This window comes from Panthera pardus, unplaced genomic scaffold (genome assembly GCF_024362965.1).
Source record: "Panthera pardus isolate Hobbes unplaced genomic scaffold, ASM2436296v1 HiC_scaffold_16, whole genome shotgun sequence".
NCBI lineage: Eukaryota > Metazoa > Chordata > Mammalia > Carnivora > Felidae > Panthera > Panthera pardus.
Genome location: NW_026526721.1, coordinates 135832186 through 135857668, shown reverse-complemented (window position 1 = coordinate 135857668; position 25483 = coordinate 135832186). Strand labels below are relative to the sequence as shown.

At 40.2% G+C, this 25483-nt stretch overlaps 1 protein-coding gene and 1 non-coding gene across 5 annotated transcripts in view; both read right to left on the bottom strand.

The window, feature by feature from the left end:
- The window catches only part of KAT2B (lysine acetyltransferase 2B), a 103564-nt gene that overhangs the window by 5291 nt on the left and 72790 nt on the right, over positions 1-25483 (bottom strand). For 3 of the 4 annotated variants that reach the window (XM_053903846.1, XM_053903844.1, XM_053903845.1), the window contains 9 exons: positions 24476-24612; positions 21760-21968; positions 20469-20595; positions 11990-12100; positions 8600-8743; positions 3283-3397; positions 1721-1757; positions 1415-1478; positions 1232-1316 (listed from right to left, as the gene is read on the bottom strand). In XM_053903846.1, coding sequence (XP_053759821.1) covers positions 1232-1316; positions 1415-1478; positions 1721-1757; positions 3283-3397; positions 8600-8743; positions 11990-12100; positions 20469-20595; positions 21760-21968; positions 24476-24612 — 1029 coding nt within the window. The remainder of the gene's footprint in view (positions 1-1231; positions 1317-1414; positions 1479-1720; positions 1758-3282; positions 3398-8599; positions 8744-11989; positions 12101-20468; positions 20596-21759; positions 21969-24475; positions 24613-25483) is intronic. The other variant, XM_053903847.1, reaches the window with a different exon arrangement.
- LOC128777444 (U6 spliceosomal RNA) lies at positions 20777-20883 on the bottom strand. The gene has a single exon (XR_008422704.1). It is a non-coding gene; the product is annotated as a U6 spliceosomal RNA (small nuclear RNA).

The window sequence follows — 25483 nt, the reverse complement described above, 5'->3', positions numbered from 1 at the left end:
CTGGTCTTAACATATTTTTTACATGATGGAAAATACCGAGAGACACATCACTGGCTCAGTCAGTAGAGCATGCAATTCTTGATATCAGGGTTGTGAGTTTGAGCCACATGTTGGGTGTAGACATTACTTAAAAATAAAACCTCTTAAAATTTCTTTTAAAAAAGAAAAGAATATACAGACTCCCCAAACACCGTTCCATACAGAATTCTAGACTCAGTCAATCCTCACACTTTGGTTTTCATAACTGAAATACACAGAAGCAAGGCAGAAAGCAAAGGGAAAGAAAAGCATATAGATGTATGTCCACTTTAAGGAGTACAGACTACCCAAATCATTACTATGACTATATAAAACACATTCATGTGAAAATTAAGGCTATAGAAAACACCCACAAATAATTCTGTTGCCAGGGAGCTAATGGGTCCCTTTCATTCTTCCTTTCATATTTTAATACTTGCTTGGTACCAGGAATAGATTACAGGTGGAAAAGGGACAGAAGACACAGGCTGTCTCCCAAACAATGGCCACACAAGTGACTGAAAAGAAAACATTTCAGCTAGTTTTCTGTCATCTACACAATGCCAAATTAGTTTAATTGGATTCTCAATTGGTTCAACTAATCATTTACATGGTGCAGGTACAGCAGCAAATCCCACACTTCTACATTTCTAAAGGCATTTCTTGTTTGTTTGGTATTGGATGTGGAATAAAGCTTTAAAAAGGAGTGAAAATAGGGACACTAATAGTATCCATCAAGAACATGGAAAATCAAGAATCTCTCCCTCTGCTAGGATAGCAGGCAAGCAGCTTAATCCAACTTCATTTTATTGCTTTCAAAAATTCTCAAAAGGCTCACAATATATCAAGAGGACAACCTGAAGTTTCTCCATTTGCAACCAAATGGGGGAGTATAAACAAGGCTGTGTCCACACAGCCAGCTTTCACATCTAGTGCTGAGTGCAGTTCCCCGCGTGGGCTTTCTGCATCGAGTGCTGTCGGGTGCAGCTCTGAAAGGTGCAAGCATGTCTCCTGAACACAGCCACCCATGTCTCCTTTATCACGCTGCTCTACGTCACTGGCCCTCCGCGGGGACGGGGAATCCCACCGCCCGTCATCACACAAACCCTACCCTACCACAGAAGATTACAAATCAACCTCGGCAACCGTTTGTCCCCCACACCGCCATCCAGAGAGTGTTACATCTATACTTAGAAAATGTTAATGGCATTACCCATGGGGAACCTTATAACTTCATAATATCCCGGAGCTTCTGTTCTCTTCACAGGTTCCATGAAGGGCCAAGCGCTTTGATGGCTCTTGAGTAAAGAAAAAAGTAAGGTATCTAATATGGAAATTCCATGTGGGAAATCATTTCAAAATATCTGCATGAGGTGAAAGAAAAGAAAACACCCACCTTCACCTGCTGGAGGATGCTCTTGAGCGTGCTGTAAAGCTGGTCAGGGTCTTTGGGCTCTTTACTTGAAAGGAAAAGAGCAAACAACAAGGTACAATGATTAGTTTTTTGCCCTCCTGCCAGGGGATTCCTATTCAGCTCATTTTCACAAAACCCTAAGATTGGAACCATCCCAGCACTTTTTATGAAAACTGAAACGCAGCAAGTGCCGCCTGAGTGATTACAGTCAGTTTGCCCGTTTCCTCTAAGTTGCGGGGAGGAAAGAAAAATCACTTCCATTAACATCCTCTCGCCCATCTGACTTACCTTTTCTCTCTTCCACTCGGCTTCCAGCCTGTCTCTCCTACATGTCAACGAAATTAAACACTGAATGAGAACTGCTTTCGGTCAAGAGAATAACAACATTAATACTTATCAAAATGCAATAAATTATACGCATGCCTAAATAAAAGTCTATTTCTGGGAAGAGACAGAAATCAACTGCAATTAGTTTTCTTCCGTATATGGCTACAAACCTGAAACATTTCCAACATTCCCAAGATAACCAACACTACTTTAGGTTAGTGTTTTTTAAAGGAGGAACTCCAACTTTTCAGAGGAGAGTATAAAAAATAAATATGTCAGTACCGGGGACATGTGTATATTTTAAACTCTAAGCCACATTTTTTTTTTGCTAATCACATGTGAAAGAGTTAAGCTGTTATTTTAGGTTAGAACGAACCTTATCCCTCCCGGTCTCTATTTTATTTGGCAAAGAACCTGCTTGCAATGCAAGATGGTTTAGCGCAGCAGAAAGAAAACACAGCCTCAAATCCAATAGACCTGGATTTGATTTCTTGCTCACTCCTTAAAAGCTAACTTATCCTAGATAGATTACTTAACTTTTTGCCTCTACAGTTTATCAATCTATAAAACAGAACTCTAAAAATTAGGTGACGTTATCGCTTTTGAGATTAGTTGATGCATGTAAAAAAAAAAACAAAAAACCAGAAAAATGCCTGGCAATATGGTAGCTATTGTGCCATTAACAGGGATGATATAGGGAAGTGAAATCTCTAGGGCTAGAAGTAAAAGTAAGATGTGCCATAGGGTAGCCATTGTAATGAAGGAATATATCTTGCCCAAATAATGTCTTATTTTTTTTCTGGAGAACTGTAGAACTTTGTTGCATTTTGTTTTCTGTATTAAATCTTCAATATACTAGAAGATGCTGGATTTGAACTGAATCAAAGCACAGCTATTCAATACTTTCAATCTACAAAAACAAGCTATTTTGTGTGTTTTATCCCAGGATGATTCACCTCTCACATACTCACAGATAAGAACCCTTGGGAAAACTACTCTAAAATAGGGAACTTGAAACAAATTATATGTTTCCAATCATCTTTTTTAGAAATGCTGAGAGACTGATTTGGCCGAGCACACATGTGGGCAGGTTGCAATCGTGACGGCAACGAGCAACGGGTACGAACAGCAAAATGTCTGGAGATCCGAATCAGGCGGCTTCTAATTCTGACAGTTACTAGCCATGTACTATGTAAGCTCAAAGGACTTAATCATTCTGATACTCAAATTCCCCATTTGTAGAAGTAGAATTCCCCTGTGCTCTAACAGCAACCTCTCGATAAATGGCAGATATTATCAGCTACAAGAAGGGGTCATCTGAATTCTCCTTGATTTGTCCACACTGAGAAGTAGAGAAAAGACATAAAGGGAAAGCATGCACTCCCTTCCCAAGACTACAAACACCATGAATGGAGACAGGCAGAGCAAAAAGCTTTCCAAATCACGGCACTCTGGCAATTGTTTCAAACCTATCTCATGGCATGACCAAAAGGTTTTGCTTTTAAAAGAAGATCTGTACATACTAATTCCAGGAATGCTTTCTATTGGAATCTGTCGAACTCCATCTTTAAAACACGAAAGTCCAGGGTATACTTTTCGAATCTGGGCTTGTTTTCTTTCTATCAGCTTTTTAATGATCTGTAAAGCACAGGAAGAAAATGTGTTTAGTGACAGAAGTTTGTGGCTACAGATTAAGCTATTCAACCTAGGAAGTTGGGCCCCTAAATATAGCCTTCAGGACACAAAAAAGGAGAAAGGGTGAATGCCATTTTATGGGTAAGACATGAAAACATTCTATTACACAACCATGCCCCTTTGGTGGCATTCACACAACTGTCTTTGAAACCTTGTCCCCTGCCATTCAAAACAGCCAAGACTGAGAGAACACACTGCCCTCAGGGGTGGCGGTCCTCTCTAGCACAGGAGCCAGTGATTTTGTCTTGCTTCTCTGAGGGGCCTCTGCCCAAGCTGCAGCCAAGCAGCCCTGTGCATCAGCTAACCCAGCTGAGCCCCGTGCCAGGACCCCTTCAGGTCCCCAGAGCAGGAACTGTTCCCTTCGGACTGGAGGGCACATGAACAGGCCTCAGAAAGTTGCCAATGACAGGATGACCTTACTAGCACTCAAAATTGTCAAGGCTTGGGGTGCCCGGGTGGCTCAGTTGGTTAGGCGTCCGACTCTTCATTTTGGCTCAGGTCGTGATCTCACGGTTCATGAGTTCAAGCCTCGCGTCAGGCTCATACTGACAGTGCGGAGCCTGCTTGGGATTCTCTTTCTCCCTCTCTCTGCCCTTCCCCGGCTCATGCTCACTCTCTCTCAAAACAAATAGCCCTAACCCATGCTGTTTGCATCAAAAAAGCAATTCCAAATTGTTGAGGCAACACAACTCCTGTTGTGAGCATTCAGGACCTATAAGGGAATTTTGTAAAATAATTCCTAATGTACTTAGGTTAACTATTTCCAAAACAGTACAGTTTCCATTAAAAAAAAAAAACAAAAAAACAGAAAAAGATAAATTAAAAATAGCCATCCAGAAATTAACTGTCATAACTGAATTTTGGAAAAGAAAAAACAAAACAGTAGCAGTCATTAATTGAATTTACAAAGGAAAACAAAAAATTCCAGTTCCTAACAGCTTGATCTCAAACACATCGTTGGTAAATGTTCTAGCATGAATACATTTTAATCCTAACAAGTAAACAAAGAACTCCATAACGTGAATAGGACTAGTCAAAGTATATTCCTAGTAAATCTAGTTCAATGCTGTCCAATAGAAATACAATGTGGGGCACCTGGGAGGCTCAGTCAGTTAAGCATCTGACTCTTGATTTAGGCTCGGGTCATGATCTCACCATCATGGGATCAAGCCCCACGTTGGGGCTGGAACCTGCTGGAACGTGACCATGGAACCTGCTTGGGATTTTCTCTCCCTCTCACTCTGCCCCTCCCCGACTTGTGCTTTCAATCTAAATAAATATTTAAAAAAAAATAAAGAAATATAATGCAAACCACTAATGTAATTTTTTTTAATGTTTATTTATTTTTGAGAGAGACAGAGCATGGATGGGAGAGGAGCAGACAGAGAGGGAGACACAGAATCCGAAACAGGCTCCAGGCTCTGAGCTGTCAGCACAGAGCCTGATGCGGGGCTCAAGCTTCACGAGCCATGAGATCATGACCTGAGCCGAAGTCGGATGCCCAACTGACTGAGCCACCCAGGCACCCCATCACTCATGTAATTTTAAATGTTCCAGTAGCCACACTCTTTAAAGTAAAAAGTAACAAGTAAAATTGGATTTTAACAGTATGTTTTTATTTACCCCAATATATCCAAAATATTATCACGGCTGTATATAATCATTAAAAAAAAATAAAGATATGTATGAGATACTTTACATTCTTTTATTCATAACAAGTCCTCAAAATTGTAGTGCATCTCAATTTCAGCAGTCTATATATCAAGTGCTCAATAGCCAATATGTAGCTAGTGGCTCCCATTCTGGACAGACAGATCTAGATGGATGCTCCCCCTTGTTTATTTATGAATCTAAGTCTTTTTTTTTTTTTTTAATTTTATTTTTAAGTAATCTCTACACCCAGCATGGGGCTCAAATTTACAACTCCAAGATCAAGAGTCACATGGCCTACCAACTGAGCCAGCCAGGCACCCCAAGTCTAAGTTTTTGGGTTTTATTTTAAGTTTTTGTATTTATTTAGGTAATCTTCTACACCCAATGTGGGGCTTGAACTCACAACCCCGAGACCAAGAGTCATATACTCTTCCAACTGAGCCAGCCAACAAGCACCCCTCCCCCAGTCTAAGCCTTTTTTTAGAATTTCTTTTTAATGTTTATTTTTGTGAGAGAGAGAGAGAGAGAGAGAGAGCGGGAATGAGCAGGGGAGAGGCAGACAGGGAGGGAGACAGAGGATCTGAAGCAGGTTCTGCGCTGACAGCAGCAAGACCAACGTGGGGCTCCAACTCATGAACCGTGAGATCATGACCTGAGCCGAAGTTGGACACTCAACCAACCTGGGCACCCAGGTGCCTCCCTCCTCCAGTTTAAGTCTTTTTAAAAGAGAATCCTAATGGCAATCTCTTAAATAAACACCTTCAAAAAATGTAACTTCAAAGTTCAATTTTAAAAGCTTTTCTCTTTATCAGGAGTGCTCTCAGATGTGATATCCCACCCCAGTGGGTTCCACACCCCTTGTGTAGCACCTTGAAGGTTTGGGGTCCTAGTGAGTGACTGGTAATGGCAGTAGAGGGTTTCTTAACCCCTCGGAGCCTCCAAGGATCGCTTTGGAAGAAGGAGACATTTCACTTCTGTTCTAGTCTTTTATCTTCACTTCCCTCGAAAATGTCTCCACTGCTCCACCTGTCATCATCCTTCTCTCCTCAAATCCTTCTCCCGGTCCACCACTGTCCATTTAGTCTCCCCAAACCGAAGATTTAGGGGGACTCCCCCATCTGTGATATGCCAATAAGTCTTAGCACATCTTCTTACAAAGAAATCACGCTAGTTGGCCTCACCCTTACTTTGGATCCTCCAAACCCAGCCCCCCTCATTGTTTCACACTTGGATGAAGATTTGAGAAGCATCCCCACCTCTCAGGCCCTTCGCCCCAACACGCACATGCACTCATACACTCACCTCTGTCTGCTCAGGGTCTAGTCACAATTTCTCAAATAGTGCCTTTTATCACCGGCACAGCTATGGTCCTGGCTGAATCTATTTATGCTGGACTCTGAATCTTTGCCCATGCTGATGGGATTCAGCAGGCTCAAAACAGCTCAAAATACATCTCACATGAAGACACCTCCAATGATGCTAGACCCTTACAGATCGCACTTTCCTCCTGGAGCCAACGCTCACAAAGTAGTCCTCCACTCCCACTCTGCTCCCCTGTCCAGCTGCAAACTTCTCTATCTCCACCAGCCACAACCACAGTATATTCTGCTCTTGCATGCTTCTAGGGGCCAGGAAAACCCTCTACACACTTATAACTTTGTTTGCTACCACCACTAGTCCCTGCCTTCCACAAGGAGGTCTTCAAAAGTCAGAATAAAGAGACTTGTGACACTCACTTGAATTCTGTGGAAGAAGATACTACATGAATCCAAGTATTTTATTATGGTGAGTTCACGTCTCTTTGAAAGGAACTAGGTTAACAGCTCCAAGCCAGCATGAGCCACTCCGAGGCACGTGTTAGAGAAGGCTGGAGGGAAACAGGGAAGGTGAGGAGAGAGGGAGATGAGATCCAAGAGGAGGGGAGAAAGAGGAAGGGGGAGGGAGCACTGTCGTCTAAATAAGTGCCTGCTTTTGCTAGCTCCTTGTGTGTGCCTTTCCCCTCTACGTAGTAAGAGCCAAAAGATCCAGACTAGGTGAATCCGCAGGGGAATCCTGCTCTCAGCTTCCACCCAGAGACACAGCAGTGCTGCTCGGAGGAGGAATGAGGGAAGGGCAGCTGACTGCCCAGTGATGGCTCTAGTTGGCCGGCAGGCCCCCCATGCTGAACACTGAGCCGCTGAATACAGACCTGCTCATTAAACTCCAAAGAGAACAATGAAGAAAGCTAGCTCTTCAGAGAGAGACAGAGGGGGGAGGTGGGGGGGCTGCTGTGCTTTTATTAACTCTCCAAGTGCCCTATTTGTAATTCTAAGGCTGACATCTCTTAGCAAGAAACAACAAAGGTTGTTATTTTCTAACTTAAAACAAAGGGGGGGGGGAGCTTTTACTCACAGTCATGCTCACATTCATAAGAACAAGTCTGACCCACTTCAAGGGAAAGGAAAATATTTATTGAGCTCCTACTATGCACCAAACTCTATGTAAGGAGTTTTACGTCTGTCATGTTGGTCATGTCTGACAAACAACTAAGAACTAGGGCTAAGGAACATTAGTAGAAACCAGAAAACAAAGATGGGTTGAAGACAGACGTCTTTTTTTGGTTACCTGCTAGGAGAAAAGTGCACTAGAATGAAAAACAGAGGTATGAAGTGGAATTGATGTGCAAAGACACAGCCGCAAAGCCCATTCCTGAATGCCAATGAACTACGGGAGCAAGGAGGTGGCTTCACACAAAATGCATTCATTTCATATACGGCCTCTGCACACTCCCCAATTCTGCTCTTTTTATGGTATTTTCTTTTCTGTCTTGGATAAATGTAAAATTACTATGCAGTCAAATCTATCAACCTTTCCCCTTACCGTTTCTCTTTTAGTTCCTGTGCATAAAAGACTTCGCCCCATAATCAGGTAACAAATCACTGAATTCCTACAAGTATAAGCCTTCAGAAGTTGCAACGTTAAAAGAAGAGATGGATACATACGAAGATAAACCTTAAGTAAGATCATGAATAACAAAAATTCAAATGACCGGATCAAACATATGCTAGAGAAGTTCAAAGGAGAAACTGAACAGGCCCAAGTAGTCCGATTTGTATGTGCGTTGGGAGAGTGAGGTGGGTAATGGAGAAAGACACCAAGATAGAGGCTTAAAGCATCAGCAATGACTTTCAGAGAAGAGTTTAGGAAACCAAAGAGGTAAGTATGGGAAGGATGCAAGAGGCCGGAAGGTAAAAGGCTTTGAAGGTGAAAGTAAGATACGTCATCATATTTTATAAGTTTTGTATTTTACACCAATTTAACAAGTGTTGACTCTTTTAGGAATGGTGCTTAGAGAGGAGACAGATCAAGGATACGATCAAAGAAGAAATCTATACAAACCATTGCAAACTAAGGCTACGATACGTGGGAGAGCCATGCACCTGGCACCCACTGGTACGCAACTCACCCAACGAAGACCAACCTGTATGGAAGGAATATGAGTCACATGCCTACCTCCTTCTGCTTCTTAATGATGACAGAAAACTCTGTGTATGGGATCCGTGGATTTAGCTCACATCCCATTAAAGTGGCCCCTTCATAATCCTTGATGTAGCCAACATATTTGGTTTTAGGTATTTTAATTTCTTTGGAGAAACCCTGCAATGAGATTAAATTCATTCATATGGGTGTTGTGCATCAGGTACTTACTGAGGGCAAACCACGTGGTAGGCCTCAAGATACGCTTCTTTCAAGTTCTCATCACATTATTCGGGGAAGGATTAGCGAGAAACCCCTCCACGAAGTTCAAAAACATCACAAATCAAACTGTGCAAGCAGGAAGCAAGATGACATAAACCCATAATCCTAGTAAAACACGAATTATACAAAACAGTTTTCACAGAAATTAAAATAAGCTTTAAGTGCATAATTTCTCCCAACACGGGGAGGGGACCGCAGGATTCTCAACAAATCAAACACCGATCTAAATTCTGAAAGAAAATCTTATCCAAAAGTATATTAATTAGGGGTACCTGGCTGGCTCAGTCAGTACAGCATGTGACGCTACATCTTGGGGTAGTGAGTTCAAACTGCACGTTGGGTATAGAGATTACTTAAAAATAAAATCTTTAAATATATATACAAATTCGTTTAAGTTTACTTAGAGAGGGAGAGCATGCTCAAGTATGCATGAGTGGAGGAGGGGCAAAGGGAGAGGGGGAGGTGGAGGGAGGGAGGGAGGCGAAGAGGGAGAGAGAGAGAGAGAGAGAGAGAGAGAGGGAGAGAGAGAGAGAGAGAGATTGAGAATGAATCCCAAGCAGGCTCCTTGTTGTCGGTGCGGAGCCCAATGCAGGGCTCAAACTCACAAACCATGAGATCATGACCTGAGCCAGACACTTAACTGACTGAGCCACCCAGGCGCCCCTATATATATAAGAATTAGAACTTTGATGTTGAGGAAATGAAACCCCTACTGTATAGGCAAAAACTTCTAGACCATCATAATGTGTAGCTGTTTCAGTGACATTTATTTAAAATTTATTCTTTTACATACTTTAACCTGCAGTAACCTAGTATTTCAGGATATATATTCGTAAATATATATTATAAACATAACTCTCCTTACAGTGCCTATTTCACTTCTTTGCAGTAAATTACTTGAAATTTACTTGAAATTACTTGAAATTCAGGACTATCACCAGCAGTTTCCTGCTTCCCTTTCAGCAAAAACTTATTTTCCAAGCAATCATTGCCATAATCTTCAAAGAGGACTACAGACAAGTTATTTAAAAAACATGACTGAGGGGCGCCTGGGTGGCTCAGTCGGTTGGGCATCCGACTTCGGCTCAGGTCATGATCTCGCGGTCCGTGAGTTCGAGCCCCACGTTGGGCCCTGTGCTGACAGCTCAGAGCCTGGAGCCTGTTTCAGATTCTGTGTCTCCCTCTCTCTCTGCCCCTCCCCCATTCATGCTCTGTCTCTGTCTCAAAAATGAATAAACGTTAAAAAAAATTAAAAAAAAAACAAAAAAACGACTGATATTTCAAGCTTTGCAATGTATTTATAGCCTAAGGATGATGTTTAAGCCCTCAGTAAAACAATCCCACCAAGTTCTCCCAAGTGAGTTGTATTTAAAAAGTCACAAACAGATCCTAAAGAATGAGAAGAAAATAAATAGGAGATGAACTATCTGACATCAGAGGAAAATAAGCTCTCTAGTCACATAAGACTTACGTAAAAAAAGAAGTTAATAGATTTTATGTATTCATGAAATACAGTTCTGTACATGAAAAAGCCATAAACAATGTTGAGACAGCTGATGAAAGGTAGAAAAATCACAAAATAAAAGGTTAATTTCCTTAGATACAAGACTTTTCATAAGTCACTGTGAAAATAAAGATTTTAGTAGAAGAAGAGGCAAAAAGACAATGAATTGGCAATTCAAAAACAGAAGAAGAAATACAAAGGATCAACGAACAAGAAAAAAACATGTCAAACTTCACAAAGATCAAATAAATGCAAACACACACAATTTATCTAGGAAAGGAGTAAAAATATATTCCTGAACCCCTTACATACTGCTGACAAGAATAGTTGTTACAGTCCCTGTCAATGCATAACAAAAACCTTGAAGATGTCTGGAAACAACTCTACTTCTAGACCCTTATTCTAAGCAAACTTAACATAGATGAGGGCAACACACACACACACACACACACACACACACACACACACACAAATGTACACTTGTGTGCAAGAAATACTTAAATGTCCTAAAAATGTGGTAATGGTTTAATGATTTTCTACTTATACCATAAAATTTCAGAGAACCATCAAAAATTACATAACAAATGATCAGAATATAGTAAGTGAAAAAGGCAAGTAATTAAATCACATATACTACAAGCCAAGTTTTTATTTATATATATATACACACACGTGAACACACACACACAGAGAACAATTACTAGAAAGGTATATATCAAAACATTAACAGTCAATCTCTTTGGGACGGTAAAATTACAAGTGGGTTTTCTTCATTCTGCTTTACTAGGTCTTCCAAGATTTCTACAATAACTGTGTTATCACTTTTGTAGTTAGGAAAGTGTTTAGGGATTATAAAGCACTATTAAAAAAAAAAAAATATGCAGCCAAAGAATAATCCTTAAAAAGCTGAGCTGACAGGGTTGAACACCACTATTCTTATTTGTTTGCAGTCATGACTACACAGGTATATACAATTGTCAAAGCTTATCAAAATGTTGGTTTAAGATCTGAGCATCTTATAAGTCAATTATACATCATTTTTCTAAATTTAGATATAATTCTTTAAATACTACCTTTAACCCCCCCCAAAATAAATAAAAAATAAAATAATAAACAAATATTATCTTTAACCCGAAAAAAAAAAAAAGTTGAGGTGAAAACTTCTGGTAAGAAAGGACCAAGGTGGCAGTCACATTCCTAGCCTTATGTGTGCTGCTGAAGAAGGATTGTCTGAAGCCCTTCATAAACTTCAGAATTTTCTTTCTGCTGTCATAAATGGCAGCTTCCCAGAGGCTGAAACTATTTGTGTGATAGATGGAGAACTCTATTTACCCAGTCCTTAGGCTGGAAATTTCTCCTTAGCCCGGGGATACCATATATTAGAATTCCAGGATGCAATAGAATACTTCATTTATAGATGACATTCATTCATTCACCCAACAAATATTTATTTAGTACTTACTATGGGCTGGTTATACCCTCTACTACAGTCTGAAGCTTACTACTGACTTAAGGATTAAAAAATGCATGTCCTTCTTGTAAGTAGAAAATGATAGAGGAAAAACTTATTTGGATGAAGCCTACCTGAGAATATACTAAGAAAAGAAACGACAGAACAGAGTTACACGTGAACAACCTACCTGTTTCTTGAAATAACCAATTGCATATTCATCTGCATATGTGAGAAAGTTCAGGATGTCATGCTTTATATGATATTCTTTCAAGTGATTCATCAGGTGTGTTCCATAGCCCTATGTGAAAGTTAGTACACAAACATATTAGGTTCTGGAGAAAGGACATTCCTACAAATTCACTGGGAAATGTTGGCAAATTTAGGAGTTGGTACTTTGATACATGTTACCAACATAGACTAACATCCGTTCTCGCATTTCTCAACTTTGAAGACGACCTACAAAACCAAAAAATTCAAAACCCTTGAACTGAGATATAATCAACATTTAAAAATATAAGCTTCTGATTCTTTGAAAAAAACACACCAAAGCTACAAGCGGCTAGTTCAAACCTAAAGAGTGATGGCTGAATATTAATAAAGCAGTTTGGGGACTAAATATTCTGATTTCTGCTTATCTTTAAAGTATTTGAGAACCTGAGATGCAAACAGCAATGTAAATGAAAACTGCTAGGGCGCCTGGGTGGTTCAGTTGGTTAAGCATCCAACTTCAGCTCAGGTCACGAGCTCATGGTTTGTGAGTTCGAGCCCTGTATTGGGCTCTCTGCTGTCAGCTCGGAAGTCCCCTTCAGATTCCGTCTCCCTCTCTCTGCTCCTCTCCTACTCATGCTCTCTCTCTCTTTCTCAAAAATAAACATTAAAAAAAAAAAAGTGCTAATCTTTACTAGAATACTAACCCAAGTGTTTCCTGTATGTATACAAATCAGCAACCCTTGCAAAGAAATGTAATCATATCACATAGACAGGGTTTTCATCTTTGTCTTATCAGGCCTTTCCAAGCAAGGTCTAAGAAACCCAGGATCTCTGAGAGAGTCAGAAGACATAAGAAGTAAACTAAAGACAGTGAACAATGCTGAATAAATTAATGATTGAAATACGAAAAAAAAATGCAAGTATCAGGTTTTTCAGTCATATACAAAGCTTAGACAAAATCTATACATTTAAAGTGACTGTTTTAGAACTTCATTAAAAGAGGGAAAAGTAAATCCAAGCATCCAGACACAAATACCCTCACATAAATATTTTAGAATTTGGTGACACACTTTTCTAAAGAACTCAAATGTGCTTACTCACGGAAATTTAGTTGCACAGGGGGAGAAGGATCTTTGAAGTCATTTGATCTAATTCTCTATCCCATGTGACGCTAGAAGGCTTCTGCCATCTATCCTGAAAAGGCGAGCTGTTAGAACCCCGCCAGGATAGGGGGATCACTTGGCCCTTACATAGGTCAGTTCATTTTCAGATATTGTTATGGTTGGGAAGTTCTTCCTAAAGTTTACCCGAGATCTGACCCTTTCTTATTTCTACTTATTGACCTTAGTTCTACTCTTAGAGTAACAAAGGATCATTCTTGCTCGTAATAACTCTTCAAGCCCTTCGAGACTATACTCTCTCATGCCCATCCCTACCTCCCAAACCCCATGTGAAATACCATTGAGGTTTTAGTCCTTCCTTAAAAGGCATGACTGGAAGACCCCTTATTAATCTAATCATTGTCTTTAGGGCTTTCTCCTGTATATCCATGCTCTTCTAAAGCAGAGATCCCCGGACCAAGCATAATAATTAGGGGATGGTCTGCCCAGTGAATAGGATAATAGTATTACCACCTGATTTTTCCAGAAATTATTCTTCCGTTGATGTTACCCAAAGGACATCTTAGCTTTCCACAAACATATCCCAATACTGAAATATTGTGACTTTCAATAAAACTTCGATAAAAAGAGGAATGAAATGTCTCTTCCCTTGAGGAGAAGATGGTAAAATGGGGAAGATAAACCCATAAATACAAAATAACACTATAGAGCTGTGCTGTTCAATATGGTAGTTCATAGCCACATGTGGCTTTTGAGCAACTGAAATGTGACTAGCTGAAACTGAGATGTACTAGAGTGTGTAAAATACACATCAGGGAAAAAAAGCTCAGTAACAGCTTACCCTTATTACATGTTGAAATGACAATATTTTGGACATGTTAGGTTAAATAAAAAATACAAAATTAATTGCACCTGTTTCTTTTTACTCTTTTAAATATGGCTACTCAAAAATTTAAAATTATGTATGTGGTGGGGCGCCTGGGTGGCTCAGTCAGTTGAGCGTCTGACTTCAGCTCAGGTTGTAATCTCACGGTTCGTGGGTTCGAGCCCCACATCGGGCTCTGCGCTGACAGCTCAGAGCCTGGAGCTTGCTTCTGATTCTGTGTCTTTCTCTCTCTCTCTCTCTCTGCCCCTCCACTGCTCACGCTGTCTCTGTCTCTCAAAAATAAATAAATGTAAAAAAAAAATTTTTTTTTTTAATTATGTATGTGGCTTGCATTTGAGGCTCAAAGTATATTTCTATTGTGTAGCATCGGTATAGAATCATGTATTTGTACCTATAATAAAGAAAAAGGCTGTATGGTATTTAAGAGGGGGAAGGAGGAAGGTACATAAGGAAAAGAACCTGTTTAAGCTAGGCCTTAAAAGAGTTTGTCAAATGGAAAGCAAGGTAAGAGGATGGATTGGAAATGTAAATGTAAAGAAAAACAAACTTATATAAAAGTATTATAAAGAAATATTGGAAAGTTGGTTTATAACATAGAGGTACAAAAAGGCTTCCTAAAAAAAATGTAAAATGCAAAAGTATAAAGGAAAGAACAGATTAAGTAGATTACTTCAAATTTTAAAACTCCTTAAAGATATTATGAGCAATTGAAGATACCATAAACAAAACACAAATGACAACTGACAGCACAGTTGTCAGACATATTACAAAGATTTAACATCTTCTATGGGATCAGTACAAAAAAAAAGAAAGACAGGGGTGGCCTGGGTGGCTCAGTCGGTTAAGCATCCAACTCTTGGTTTTGGCTCAGGTCATGATCTGGTGGTTTGTGAGCTCGACACCCACATCAGGCTCTGCACTGACAATGTGGAGCCTGCTTGGGATCCTCTCTACCTCCCTCTCTCTCTGACCTTCCCCTGCTCTCATTCTGTCTCAAAATAAATAAACTTTAAAAAGAAAAAGAAAAATGGTCAAAGCACAGGAACAAGTCATAGGTATCACCAAAAAAAATAAATCCCGACGTTCAACTTCAGTAGTAATTAGAGCACTCCATCGGGAAATGCAACATACTGTCACTCAAGAGTATGTCACCATCTCTAAGGTTGATGGTATCCAGTGTCAGTAAAGACAGGGGAAATGGTACTCTGCAAAACCATTTACACTGGTAAAAATGTAAATTGGTAAGCCCATTGAGAAGGGCAATCTAGAAATTTTTTTTTTTTTTTTTTACTTCAGACAGGCCATATTCAATTCTGTGTAATTCCACTTCTCAGCGTCCAGAAAAACATTTCCAAAAAGAGCACTGTTTGTGAAAGAAAACATCTGTAAATAAACATAACTGTCTTCTTTTTTAAAAATGTTTAATGTTTATTTATTTTGAGAGAGTGGGGGAGGGACAGAGAGAGCAAAACAGAGCACAGAGCCCGACGTGGGGCTCAAACTCACAAACTGTAAGATCATGACCTGAGCCGAAGTCGGATGCTTAACTGACTGAGCCACTCAGGTGCCCCAAACATAAATGTCTTCAATAGAGAATATTATATAAATTATGTTGCTTCCACATTATTAAATGCTACAGAAAGAAAATAGCTTTATATCAGCACTAATAGAAATTTCTGCAATGATGGAAATGTTCTTTATCTATGCTATCCAATATGGTAGCCGTCAGTCACATGTGGCTATTGAGTACTTGTGTGACTGAGGAACTGAATTTTAAATTTTATTTAATTTTAATTGATCTAACTATAGGTTTAAATAAGCACATATATGCACTAAAGTTGAAAGAGCTCTAAGACATTATGAAAAGTGTTTATGTCAACAGCAACAAAACACATAGCCGCTCTTATAAACAGGTACATTTCCCTGCACGTAAATCAGTAAAGAAGCATCTGGAAGGTTGCACATGAAGTTGAGAATAGCGGGATGGCAGGGGGAAGGGGGAGCGGGATTTTTGCTTTACCTAAAAGTGTGTTTATGTATGATCTATGTAATTAAAAATTATGTTTAAAGAAAAATTAAAAGAAAACTAGAAAAAAGAAAAGGTTGGCTAGTTGGAGGGAACTGCATGGGCATAGAAATAGCAATATTTAGGAATTCATAAGAAATGCATCTTCTGACAAAACTCACTTTAACATAGATAAAGTTGATGGAAGAAAGCGAGGCTTTTGTTACAAGGGGTTAATAGGCCATAAACTTTCTAAGCTTTGCCCACAATCCAATAATTTTCCTCAAGAAGAACAGTAATGGTTCTTTTGTAAATAGCTTCTCAAAACCCACATAAGATATTGTTCATCACTGGCCACTTATTTGTCACCTTGCCAAATAAATTTTCCAGATTCCAATCGCTTAAGAGTAAGGGTTGTATCTTTTAACTTGAATCCTGTCTAGTACTGTGACTGGCACTAGAGGTAAAACATTTCCTTGATTAGCTTAAATGTTTCCTTGGCAGGCAATTAGCAATATTAAACCACTATATACAAATGTTTAGATTTTCACCTAGAACTTTCTCCCTTTATTGGTCCACCTTTATTGTTAACTATCACCAAAGGTTTTATTTACTTATTTTTTTAAATTTGAGTTTCTGATACTTTATTTTTTCTTTTTTTTTTTTAATTTTTTAATGTTTATTATTGAGAGACAAGAAGACACAGAGCTCATGAGCAGGGGAGGGGCAGAGAGAGAGAGAGGGAGAGACAGAATCCGAAGCAGGCTCCAGGCTCTGAGCTGTCAGCACAAGCCTGACGTGGGGCTCGAACTCACAAACGTGAGATCATGACCTGAGCCAAAGTCGGACGCCCAGCCAACTGAGCCACCCAGGTGCACCAAAGGTTTTCTTTTCTAAATCCATCTAGCAACCTCAGTGTTTATTTAAATATTAAGATATATAAATATTAGCTCCGTAACTTTAAGCGTGCATGATAACAAATCCAAATAGTTCTGAGATGACAAGATAATTCTAAAACCAGGTGACGAGCTTCAAGTAAAATCTCAAATGTTATCTTGCGTGTGCTCTGAGTGAGATAAAGTCACATACAAATCTTATTTCCTCATTCTCAGGAATTTATATGCAAGCTGGATTCTCTAAAACGAGAGGAGGCAAATTTGACAGTATCATTTAGCCAAGATTTTTAACATATTAAATAGAAATCTAAAACCTCCACTTATGAACTTGAGGTTTTTTCCACATAGGTGCCACCAACACTTGCTTTTATCAAACTTCCCCATTTATCAAGACTAATCTTCATTTTCTAGAACTACAGTTTCAAGTCATTTACAAAAAGTGGCTTTTTCTAGTTCCTCCTACTGGGTTTGTAATATTTGGCCACCTGCCTGCAAGTCTTTAGAAAATTACATGGTTTGTATGGGGCGCCTAGGTGGCGCAGTCGGTTAAGCGTCCGACTTCAGCCAGGTCACGATCTCGCGGTCCGTGAGTTCGAGCCCCGCATCAGGCTCTGGGCTGATGGCTCGGAGCCTGGAGCCTGTTTCCGATTCTGTGTCTCCCTCTCTCTGCCCCTCCCCCGTTCATGCTCTGTCTCTCTCTGTCCCAAAAATAAATAAAAAACGTTGAAAAAAAAAAAAATTAAAAAAAAAAAAAAAGAAAATTACATGGTTTGGGAAAAAAATAAACTGCCCTTCTGGGAAGTAATAACACAGAGTATCCAATTCATATTAAATACCTTTAGTTTTCCTCTGGTGGCCCTAAAAGCGTCCACGTCACCCTCAATCAACCTCTCCAAACAAGGTGCTTGGTGTAAGTTTTCTCTGCAAACAAAAACTTTGCAATCTTTTTCTGAAATCATAAACTAAGGACATGTTTCCAGTTCCCTCTCCCTATGAAAAGCCAAACAAATTTTGCTTTTAAGTACGTCTCTAAACTCTGCATACTTGAAATTGTTTCCCACTTTGGCGAGCAGAAACGAAAAAATGATACGCACAGCAACAGCACCATCTAAAGACACGTTGTCAGAATTCCTTGGAAAAAGTGCGAGACGTCAGTTTTGAGCCAGTTTGGGCTCTCACCTTCCCCAGTCAGAATGACAGATGTATGACTGATGAATTTTGTTTATCCTTTGCTGCTCAGTACTATGAGTCAAAGACAAAAAGCCCCACTTGTGCTTCGTGAGAAGAAATCAGCAGCTATCATGGGCTCTGTGACCAGAGTAAAGCCATTGATGAAAACCAAAGTACCCACAGCACCGGCTGTAGCCCTCAATCAGAGAATGATTCCTACCAGTGACTTACTGCTGGTTTTTGTAAACGGCAGTGCTTCTTTGCAGCTAGAGCAAGCAACAGTGTCCCTAGACCTGCACTGCCCGATATGGGAGCACTGGCCACATGTGCCCAGGGAGCACCTGAAATGTAGCTAGTCCAAATGGGGACGTGTTCTAAGTGTAAAACACATCCTAGGTTCCAGAGAGTTAGTACAAAACAAAGAATATAAAATGTCTCATTAGTGATTCTCTGTGACATTGAGTACAGTGACACCTCTTTGGGTAGTGGGTAAAATAAAATACGTTGTTAAAATTAAATTTGCCGTTCAGGCTCTGCTCTGTGAGCTTGGAATTCTCTCTCTCCTCTCTCTCTCTGCTCCTCCCATGCTTGTGTGATCTCTATCTCTATCTCTCTCAGAATAAATAAACATTTAAAAATAATGAAATAGAAAAAAAAAGAAAAGAAAAGAAAAGAGAAAAGAGAAAAGAAAAGAGAAAAGGAAAGAGAAAAGAAAAGAAAAGAAAAGAAAAGAAAAGAAAAGAAAGGAAAAGAAAGGAAAGGAAAGGAAAGGAAAGGAAAGGAAAAGAAAAGAAAAGAAAAGAAAAGAAAAGAAAAGAAAAGAAAAGAAAAGAAAAGAAAAGAAAAGAAAAGAAAAGAAAAGAAATTTTGCCAGGGTGCCTGGATGACTCTGTCCGTTGAACATCCACCTCTTTTTTTTTTAATTTTTTTTTTAACGTTTATTTATTTTTGAGACAGAGAGAGACAGAGCATGAACAGGGGAGGGTCAGAGAGAGAGGGAGACACAGAATCCAAAACAGGCTCCAGGTTCTGAGCTGGCAGCACAGAGCCCAACGCGGGGCTCGAACCCCAGACTGTGAGATCATGGCCTGAGCCGAAGTCGGATGCTTAACCAACTGAGCCACCCAGGCGCCCGAACATCCATGTCTTGATTTCGGCTCAGGTCATGATCTCACGGTTTGTGAGAGGGAGTCCTGTGTTGGGCTCTCTGCTGACAGTGGGGAGCTTGCTTGGGATTCTCTCTCCCTCTCTCTCTGTTCCTCTCCCACGGGCACTCGCGCTCTCTCTCTCTAAATAAAAACTTAAAAAAACGAAAATTTAATTAAGAAAAGAAAATTAATTTTGCCCGTTTCCTTTTCTTTCAATGTAGCTACTCGAAAACTTAAAATTACATGCATGGCTCACATTTGCACACTGCATCATATTTCACTGGACAACGTTGCCTCAGACATTCCAGTCATTTTTTTTAGCAGCTATCTAATCCTGAGTTAATTGTCTTCCCACTATTTGCCCTAGTTTTGCATGATAGTTTTTAGGGTTCCCAAAATACCAAATGAATAATAAAAACACATTTCCTGGTTCCATATTCCTAAAAGCAGCAGCAGAATAGAACAAGACATACACTAGATCTGAGGTCTTTCTGACAACAGAGAGTCTACAGTTTATTCCAGTCAGACTGCAACACCAAATGCAGTTTCAAGGTAACAGCCTCGCTCCTGGGGAGGAAAGAACCAATGCCAAGGCCAAGTGGGAAGGTAAATGAGCCACACACACAGACAGACACACACAGGTAGGCATGCACACGCACATGTGTGCACACACCCCGCATTCCAAACCCAGCATGAATACTTCTAAAACACAGACCTAAATTTCTTCATATTTTTCATGACTTCCCTTCTAGAATTTCTTTAGCCCTTGACTGGTTTTAGAGACAAAGCCATAAGACATCTTCCTTAAGTGTAAGCCACCTAAATCATGTAGCCCATGCCACATCCTTTCTGGTGGTTCAGCATTACCAACTGTGTGTGTGTGTGTGCCTGTGCGTGTGGAAATTAACAATGAACAGTGAGATTTCTTTTCAAACCTCCCTTCAGTTGCCATAGACTGTACTTCAGTTGCATTTGGGGCTGTGTGGGGTCCTTGTTCCTTGCCCCAGGTCCAAACCATTGGGAGAAGCTGACCTATTGGGATATGGAACCATCTACTCTTGTCACACACATACACAGACACCTGCAGCCAGAAAACTCTTCTCGGAAAGTCCTGAACTCCACTTTAGACATTCTGCAGACATGATACAGAGACAGACCTTGCCAAGCTCCACAACTTTAGGGAGAAGCACCGCATTCGGTTTTTCTTCTAACACCTTGGGTTACCCTTACCTTGACTTGCTCATTTGAGGTTACAGCACAGAAAACAATCTCTGTGAATCCTTGGGATGGGAACATACGGAAACAGATACCACCGATGACACGGCCATCTTTAATTAGGGCAAGGGTTTTGTGTTTCCTGAAAGAATAAGATTATGGCAAAGTTTTACCTATTTTGGTTATATAAAAATACTTTTTGGGGTGTGCCTTATGAACCAACCAGGATAGGAGGGGAGTGATTTTCTGGAGTTTCTATGGCTGCTTCCTTTATCTAACCACGATCTTGGCAGAACATTCTTTTATTTTTATTTTCATTTTTATTTAATACAGAATGTTTCAAGAATCTGCATGTCATCCTAGCTCAGGGGCCATGCTAATCTTCTCTGTATCGCTCCAATTTTAGTGTATGAGCTGCTGAAGCCAGCACAGAACATTCTCAATGTGGACTCTAGAGTAAGCTTGCCTGCACAAGACTTCATTCATCCAAAAAAAAATGTCAGCCACCTACGAAGGGCCTGAGGTTTACAAATAAAGGACAAAGTATGTGTGGAGGTGCTCACCGGGACTGGAATGGTGCTACACTCAATGCCAAGGGTCCCAAATTGAGGGTTCAGAGGGAAGGCACAGTTGTGGACAAATGTGGCACATGTTTCTGAAGAGTTTACTCTCACTCAAAAATATTACAGAAACATGATGGAAGAGAATACAAATCCACATGTACAGTTCGTCAAAACCTGCACTGTAGCATCTCTTCAGAACTTCCAAAATGTCACACTGAATGGTCACATGCAGGGATCACAGTCCACATAGGCTGTGGGGCTATATGCGTTAAAATACATTCAATTAGAGACCTTTAGGTTTTCTGTTGTTGGGGTTTTACTTAAAGCAACGGATTTTCAAATGTACCTGTCTGATAGCTCAGGAATCTTCCCATAGTTAAGACCCAGCAACAGTGGTACCTGTTAAGATACCAAAATCAAGCATGTTTTTGGCTATGAAAAAAGTGGGACCCTTCTTGGTGTTAATACTTCACTACTGTAATGAATGAAGCACAGGATAGTCACCAGCCACTCAAAGTAGAAACCTTCGTTATTATTAACAAAAAAATGTATGAATTGTTGAACAAATAATCTTACTGCTTTTAAGCATGGCACTTAGCCTGATAGAGCTCTGTATTCCCTGGCACGACAAGAGGCAGCTGGATTCAGTGACCCTGGCTGACTTCTAGTATCTGAGTGGTTCCTCCTTCATTTAAAAAGGAAATAAGAAAGAAAGAAGAGCCAGGCAGTCGAGCACCACTTACGGGTCAAAGACAAGCCGTGTGATATACTCTTTGGGCATCCGGGGCAGCTGGTGGGAGAACACATTCTGGAGACCGACTAGCCACATCAGAATCTTCTTGTTGGGTTTCTGGTTCAGGGAATTGCCGACCACGTGAAATTCAATCACACCCCTGCGCTCCTCCAGCCTCGCTGCCTCATCCCTGGCTGAATGTGCTGACAGTAAATTGGTCTGCAATGTGGGAGACAAGAGAAATCAGGCAGAGCTCTTCTCTTAAGACAATGGAGATGGGATCTCAATGTTTCTCTTACTTGTTCTAATAAGATGCTCATTTGTGGATTTTCAGGGACCCAAACAACATATACAAGTTACGAAAACAAAACAGAAAAGGGAGACAAAACATTTTGAGAGATTACAGTATTATATATGTACATGCATATTTATTGTAGATTAGGAGTCATCAAACCTTCCTGCAAAGGGCCAGATCGTAAATAGAAGGTCTCGGTGGCAACTAGTCAACACTGTTGCCACACAGACATACACACACATGAATGGGCGTAGTAGTGTTCCAATAAAACAGTAATTAAAAGCAGAGGGAGAGCAGACCAGATTTGGCCTGTGTGCTACTCTTTGGTCTAGAGGAATCCCATCTGGCTGAACTTTGTAGAACCCTCAGGATGACAGACCCCCCCCCAAATTCTCACTGCAGTCCCGACAGTGGCAGTCACGTTTACAGTGTCAGCACCTCTTTTTGGAAGATAGTTTTCTTTCCAGAGGGTCATCTGTTGACCCACTCCACCACAGCTGGTGGCACAATCCTGTGCTGGCACTTCATGCTCCCCATTCTATTTAATCCACCCAGGGATGTGCAGGTAAATGTTCAACAAATAGCTCCTGGGGAAGAACAGCCCCAAATGGTAGCACTTGCTCATCCCGTTGGTCTACATCTGGCTGCCCAGGTGACCAGGTTCCCCTGTGGTCAACTTCAAGCTAACACTGCGTTTAACAACCAGCTCACAAAATTCCTGAAAATTTAACAACTGCCTTGTGCACACCTATACCAGCCAACTCCAGTTCACTATCAAATCCACCCAACAAATCTGTTAATGTGTGACCACATCCACATGTCACAGCTGAAAAACCGAGCTGAACTAATCTGCGAAGGTACTAACTCCTTGAAAGACAAGTACAGAAAAGGTACTACAGTCTTAGATTCCCAGGACTGGATATATCTAACAAGAAATGAGAAGAATAATCTTACAATGAGATCTTTCTCTTAAAACATTCCTGTTCTCTGAATTATCCTCAATACTATCAAACAAATATCTAAGGACACATGACAAATTAAAAATGGATGGAGCAGAGCCACGTTAAAAAAATTTTACAAGATATTGTATAAGATAATCTCCAAGACATCTCTTCATTTCCTGGAAGCTGTCACAAATGTCTTAAACTGCCCTGCCCGTGGATGCAATGTAATGGGATAACAGCAAAATTTTTACCAAAAATGCTTTACTTGAATCGAATCATGAATAAATAGACAAATCCAAAAGGGGTCATTATGGAAAACTAGGGAGCAGGATTCTTCAAAATGGAACTGCCATTTAAAAAAAACAAAAAACGGACTGGGGAACTGTTCTAGATTAAAAGAGACTAAAGAGATGAAGAGAAAGAACTAAATGCCATTCATGATCCCTGGCTGATCCTTGAACAACAGCAACAAATGTTATAAAGGACATAATATGGTTATATGGGGAATTCAGATATGGGCTCTCTATACATTAGGCCAAGGGTCAGACTGTCTTATAAAGGGGCCAGGTAACAAGTAGCTTAGGCTTTGTAGGTCCTACACCAGCTGTCTTAATTATTCAAATCTGCTCTTGTAGTGCAAGGCAGACATAGACAACATGTTTAAATTATACTTTATTTACAAAAACAGCCAGTGGGCTAGATTTGGCCTGTAGGCTGTAGTTTGCCAATCCATATATTAAAAAATGTTTTGACCTGGCTAAATTTTCTGAGTGGTAGCTACACTGTGGTAATGTAAAGGAATAGTCTTTATCTTAAGAAATACAGGTAAAAATAGGGGTGAAATGTTGTGACACCTATATTTAATTCTGAAATGGTTCCAAATGGTTCACAGGAGAGAGAGACAGAGGAAATGCAAATGTGGCATGTCAACAATTGGTGAATCTAAATAAAGAAACTAGGGGGGGCGGGGGGGGGGGGGCACCTGAGTGGCTCACTTGGTTAACTCTTGATTTTGGCTCAAGTCATGGTCTCACAGTTCGTGAGTTTGAGCCCTGCATTGGACTCTGCTCTGACAGCACGGAGCCTGCTTGGGATTCTCGCTCTGCCTCTCCCCTCTTGTGTTCTCTTTCTCTGTCTCTCAAATAAATAAACTTAATTAAAAAAAATTCAATTGGAAAAAACTATGAATCTCCATCACGAAATTTTTATAACATTTGTCAGGATTTAAATTTTTCAAGTTAAAGAGCTGAGGGAGGTGGGAACACCTTCAGCTGTGTGAGATTATTAGCATATTTCTCTGTGGTGTGATATCCACCCAGGGGCACCACCTCTCCACCAGCTTTTCTTGCCCTCCACACCTTGACCACCTGGTTGAATGTAAACCAGGGTAGCATAACATGCTATCTCTCAGTGATACCACCCCCACCTGCAACAGTTGGAGACAGAAAAGGGCTACCAGCTGGCTGCTCTGGTTTACCCTTGCTGACCTCTGGTCCAAGCATTGCTGCAGGGTCCGTGATGGTAGACATAACCTCGTCAATTAATTCCATTGGAATATCCCCCATAACCCGGGGTTTCTTGGCCTCCTCCAAGGCATGAGAGTCATTCATTTTCCTCTTTTCTCCTGTGATGATCAAAACAAAAGGGCAAACAATGGGTGATCGTAAATACAAAGCAGATAATACGTGACAACTAATCCAAATAATTTTCTATTAACATTGATGGGCATGGAAGTCAACTCTCCATTTACCCAGGAAGGGGTGGCTGTGGAAGATGGGAAAGAGAAGGGAGGAGGTCCCAATAATCACCAACCACAGATACATTCAGAATATTTTCTACTTTCTATGATAATTTTTTAACTTGCTATATGAGTTATGTGTTCATTTGCAAATGCAAGGGGTGATTTCAGTTATCACTGGTTATTAATCTCTAAATTTAGTCCCTTTGTGGCCAAAGAACATGGTTCATATGATAACAAAACATCAAAAATTTCTGAAACTTACTTTAGAACCTAAAATATGACCAATTAATTGTAAATGTGTATTGTCTTCTTGAAAGTAATGTGTATTGTATGATTTTTAGGAGTAATGATCTCTGTATATCCATTAGAGTAAGCTTACTGATTATGTTTTCAGAGTTTCTGTATCTTTTTTGATAGCTTTGTCCATTTGAACTATGAATTACTCAGAGATGTTGCTTCAAGCCTTCAACTATTGGTTGATTGGGTTGTTTCTCTTTCCAGTTCTGGAAATTTCTTTTATGATGTATGCATGCGTGTATATGTATAGGTACGTGTATATTATGTATGACTATATATATTTGACCTATACTAATGAAATGTTTATTTTGCTAGTGAATTTAATTTTTTCATTATAAAATAACCCTCTTGGGGCACCCAGGTGGCTCAATCAGTTAAGGTTCCGACTCTTGGTTTGGGCTGAGGTCATGATCTCATGGTTTCATGAGTTCAATCCCCACATCAGGCTCCGTGCTGA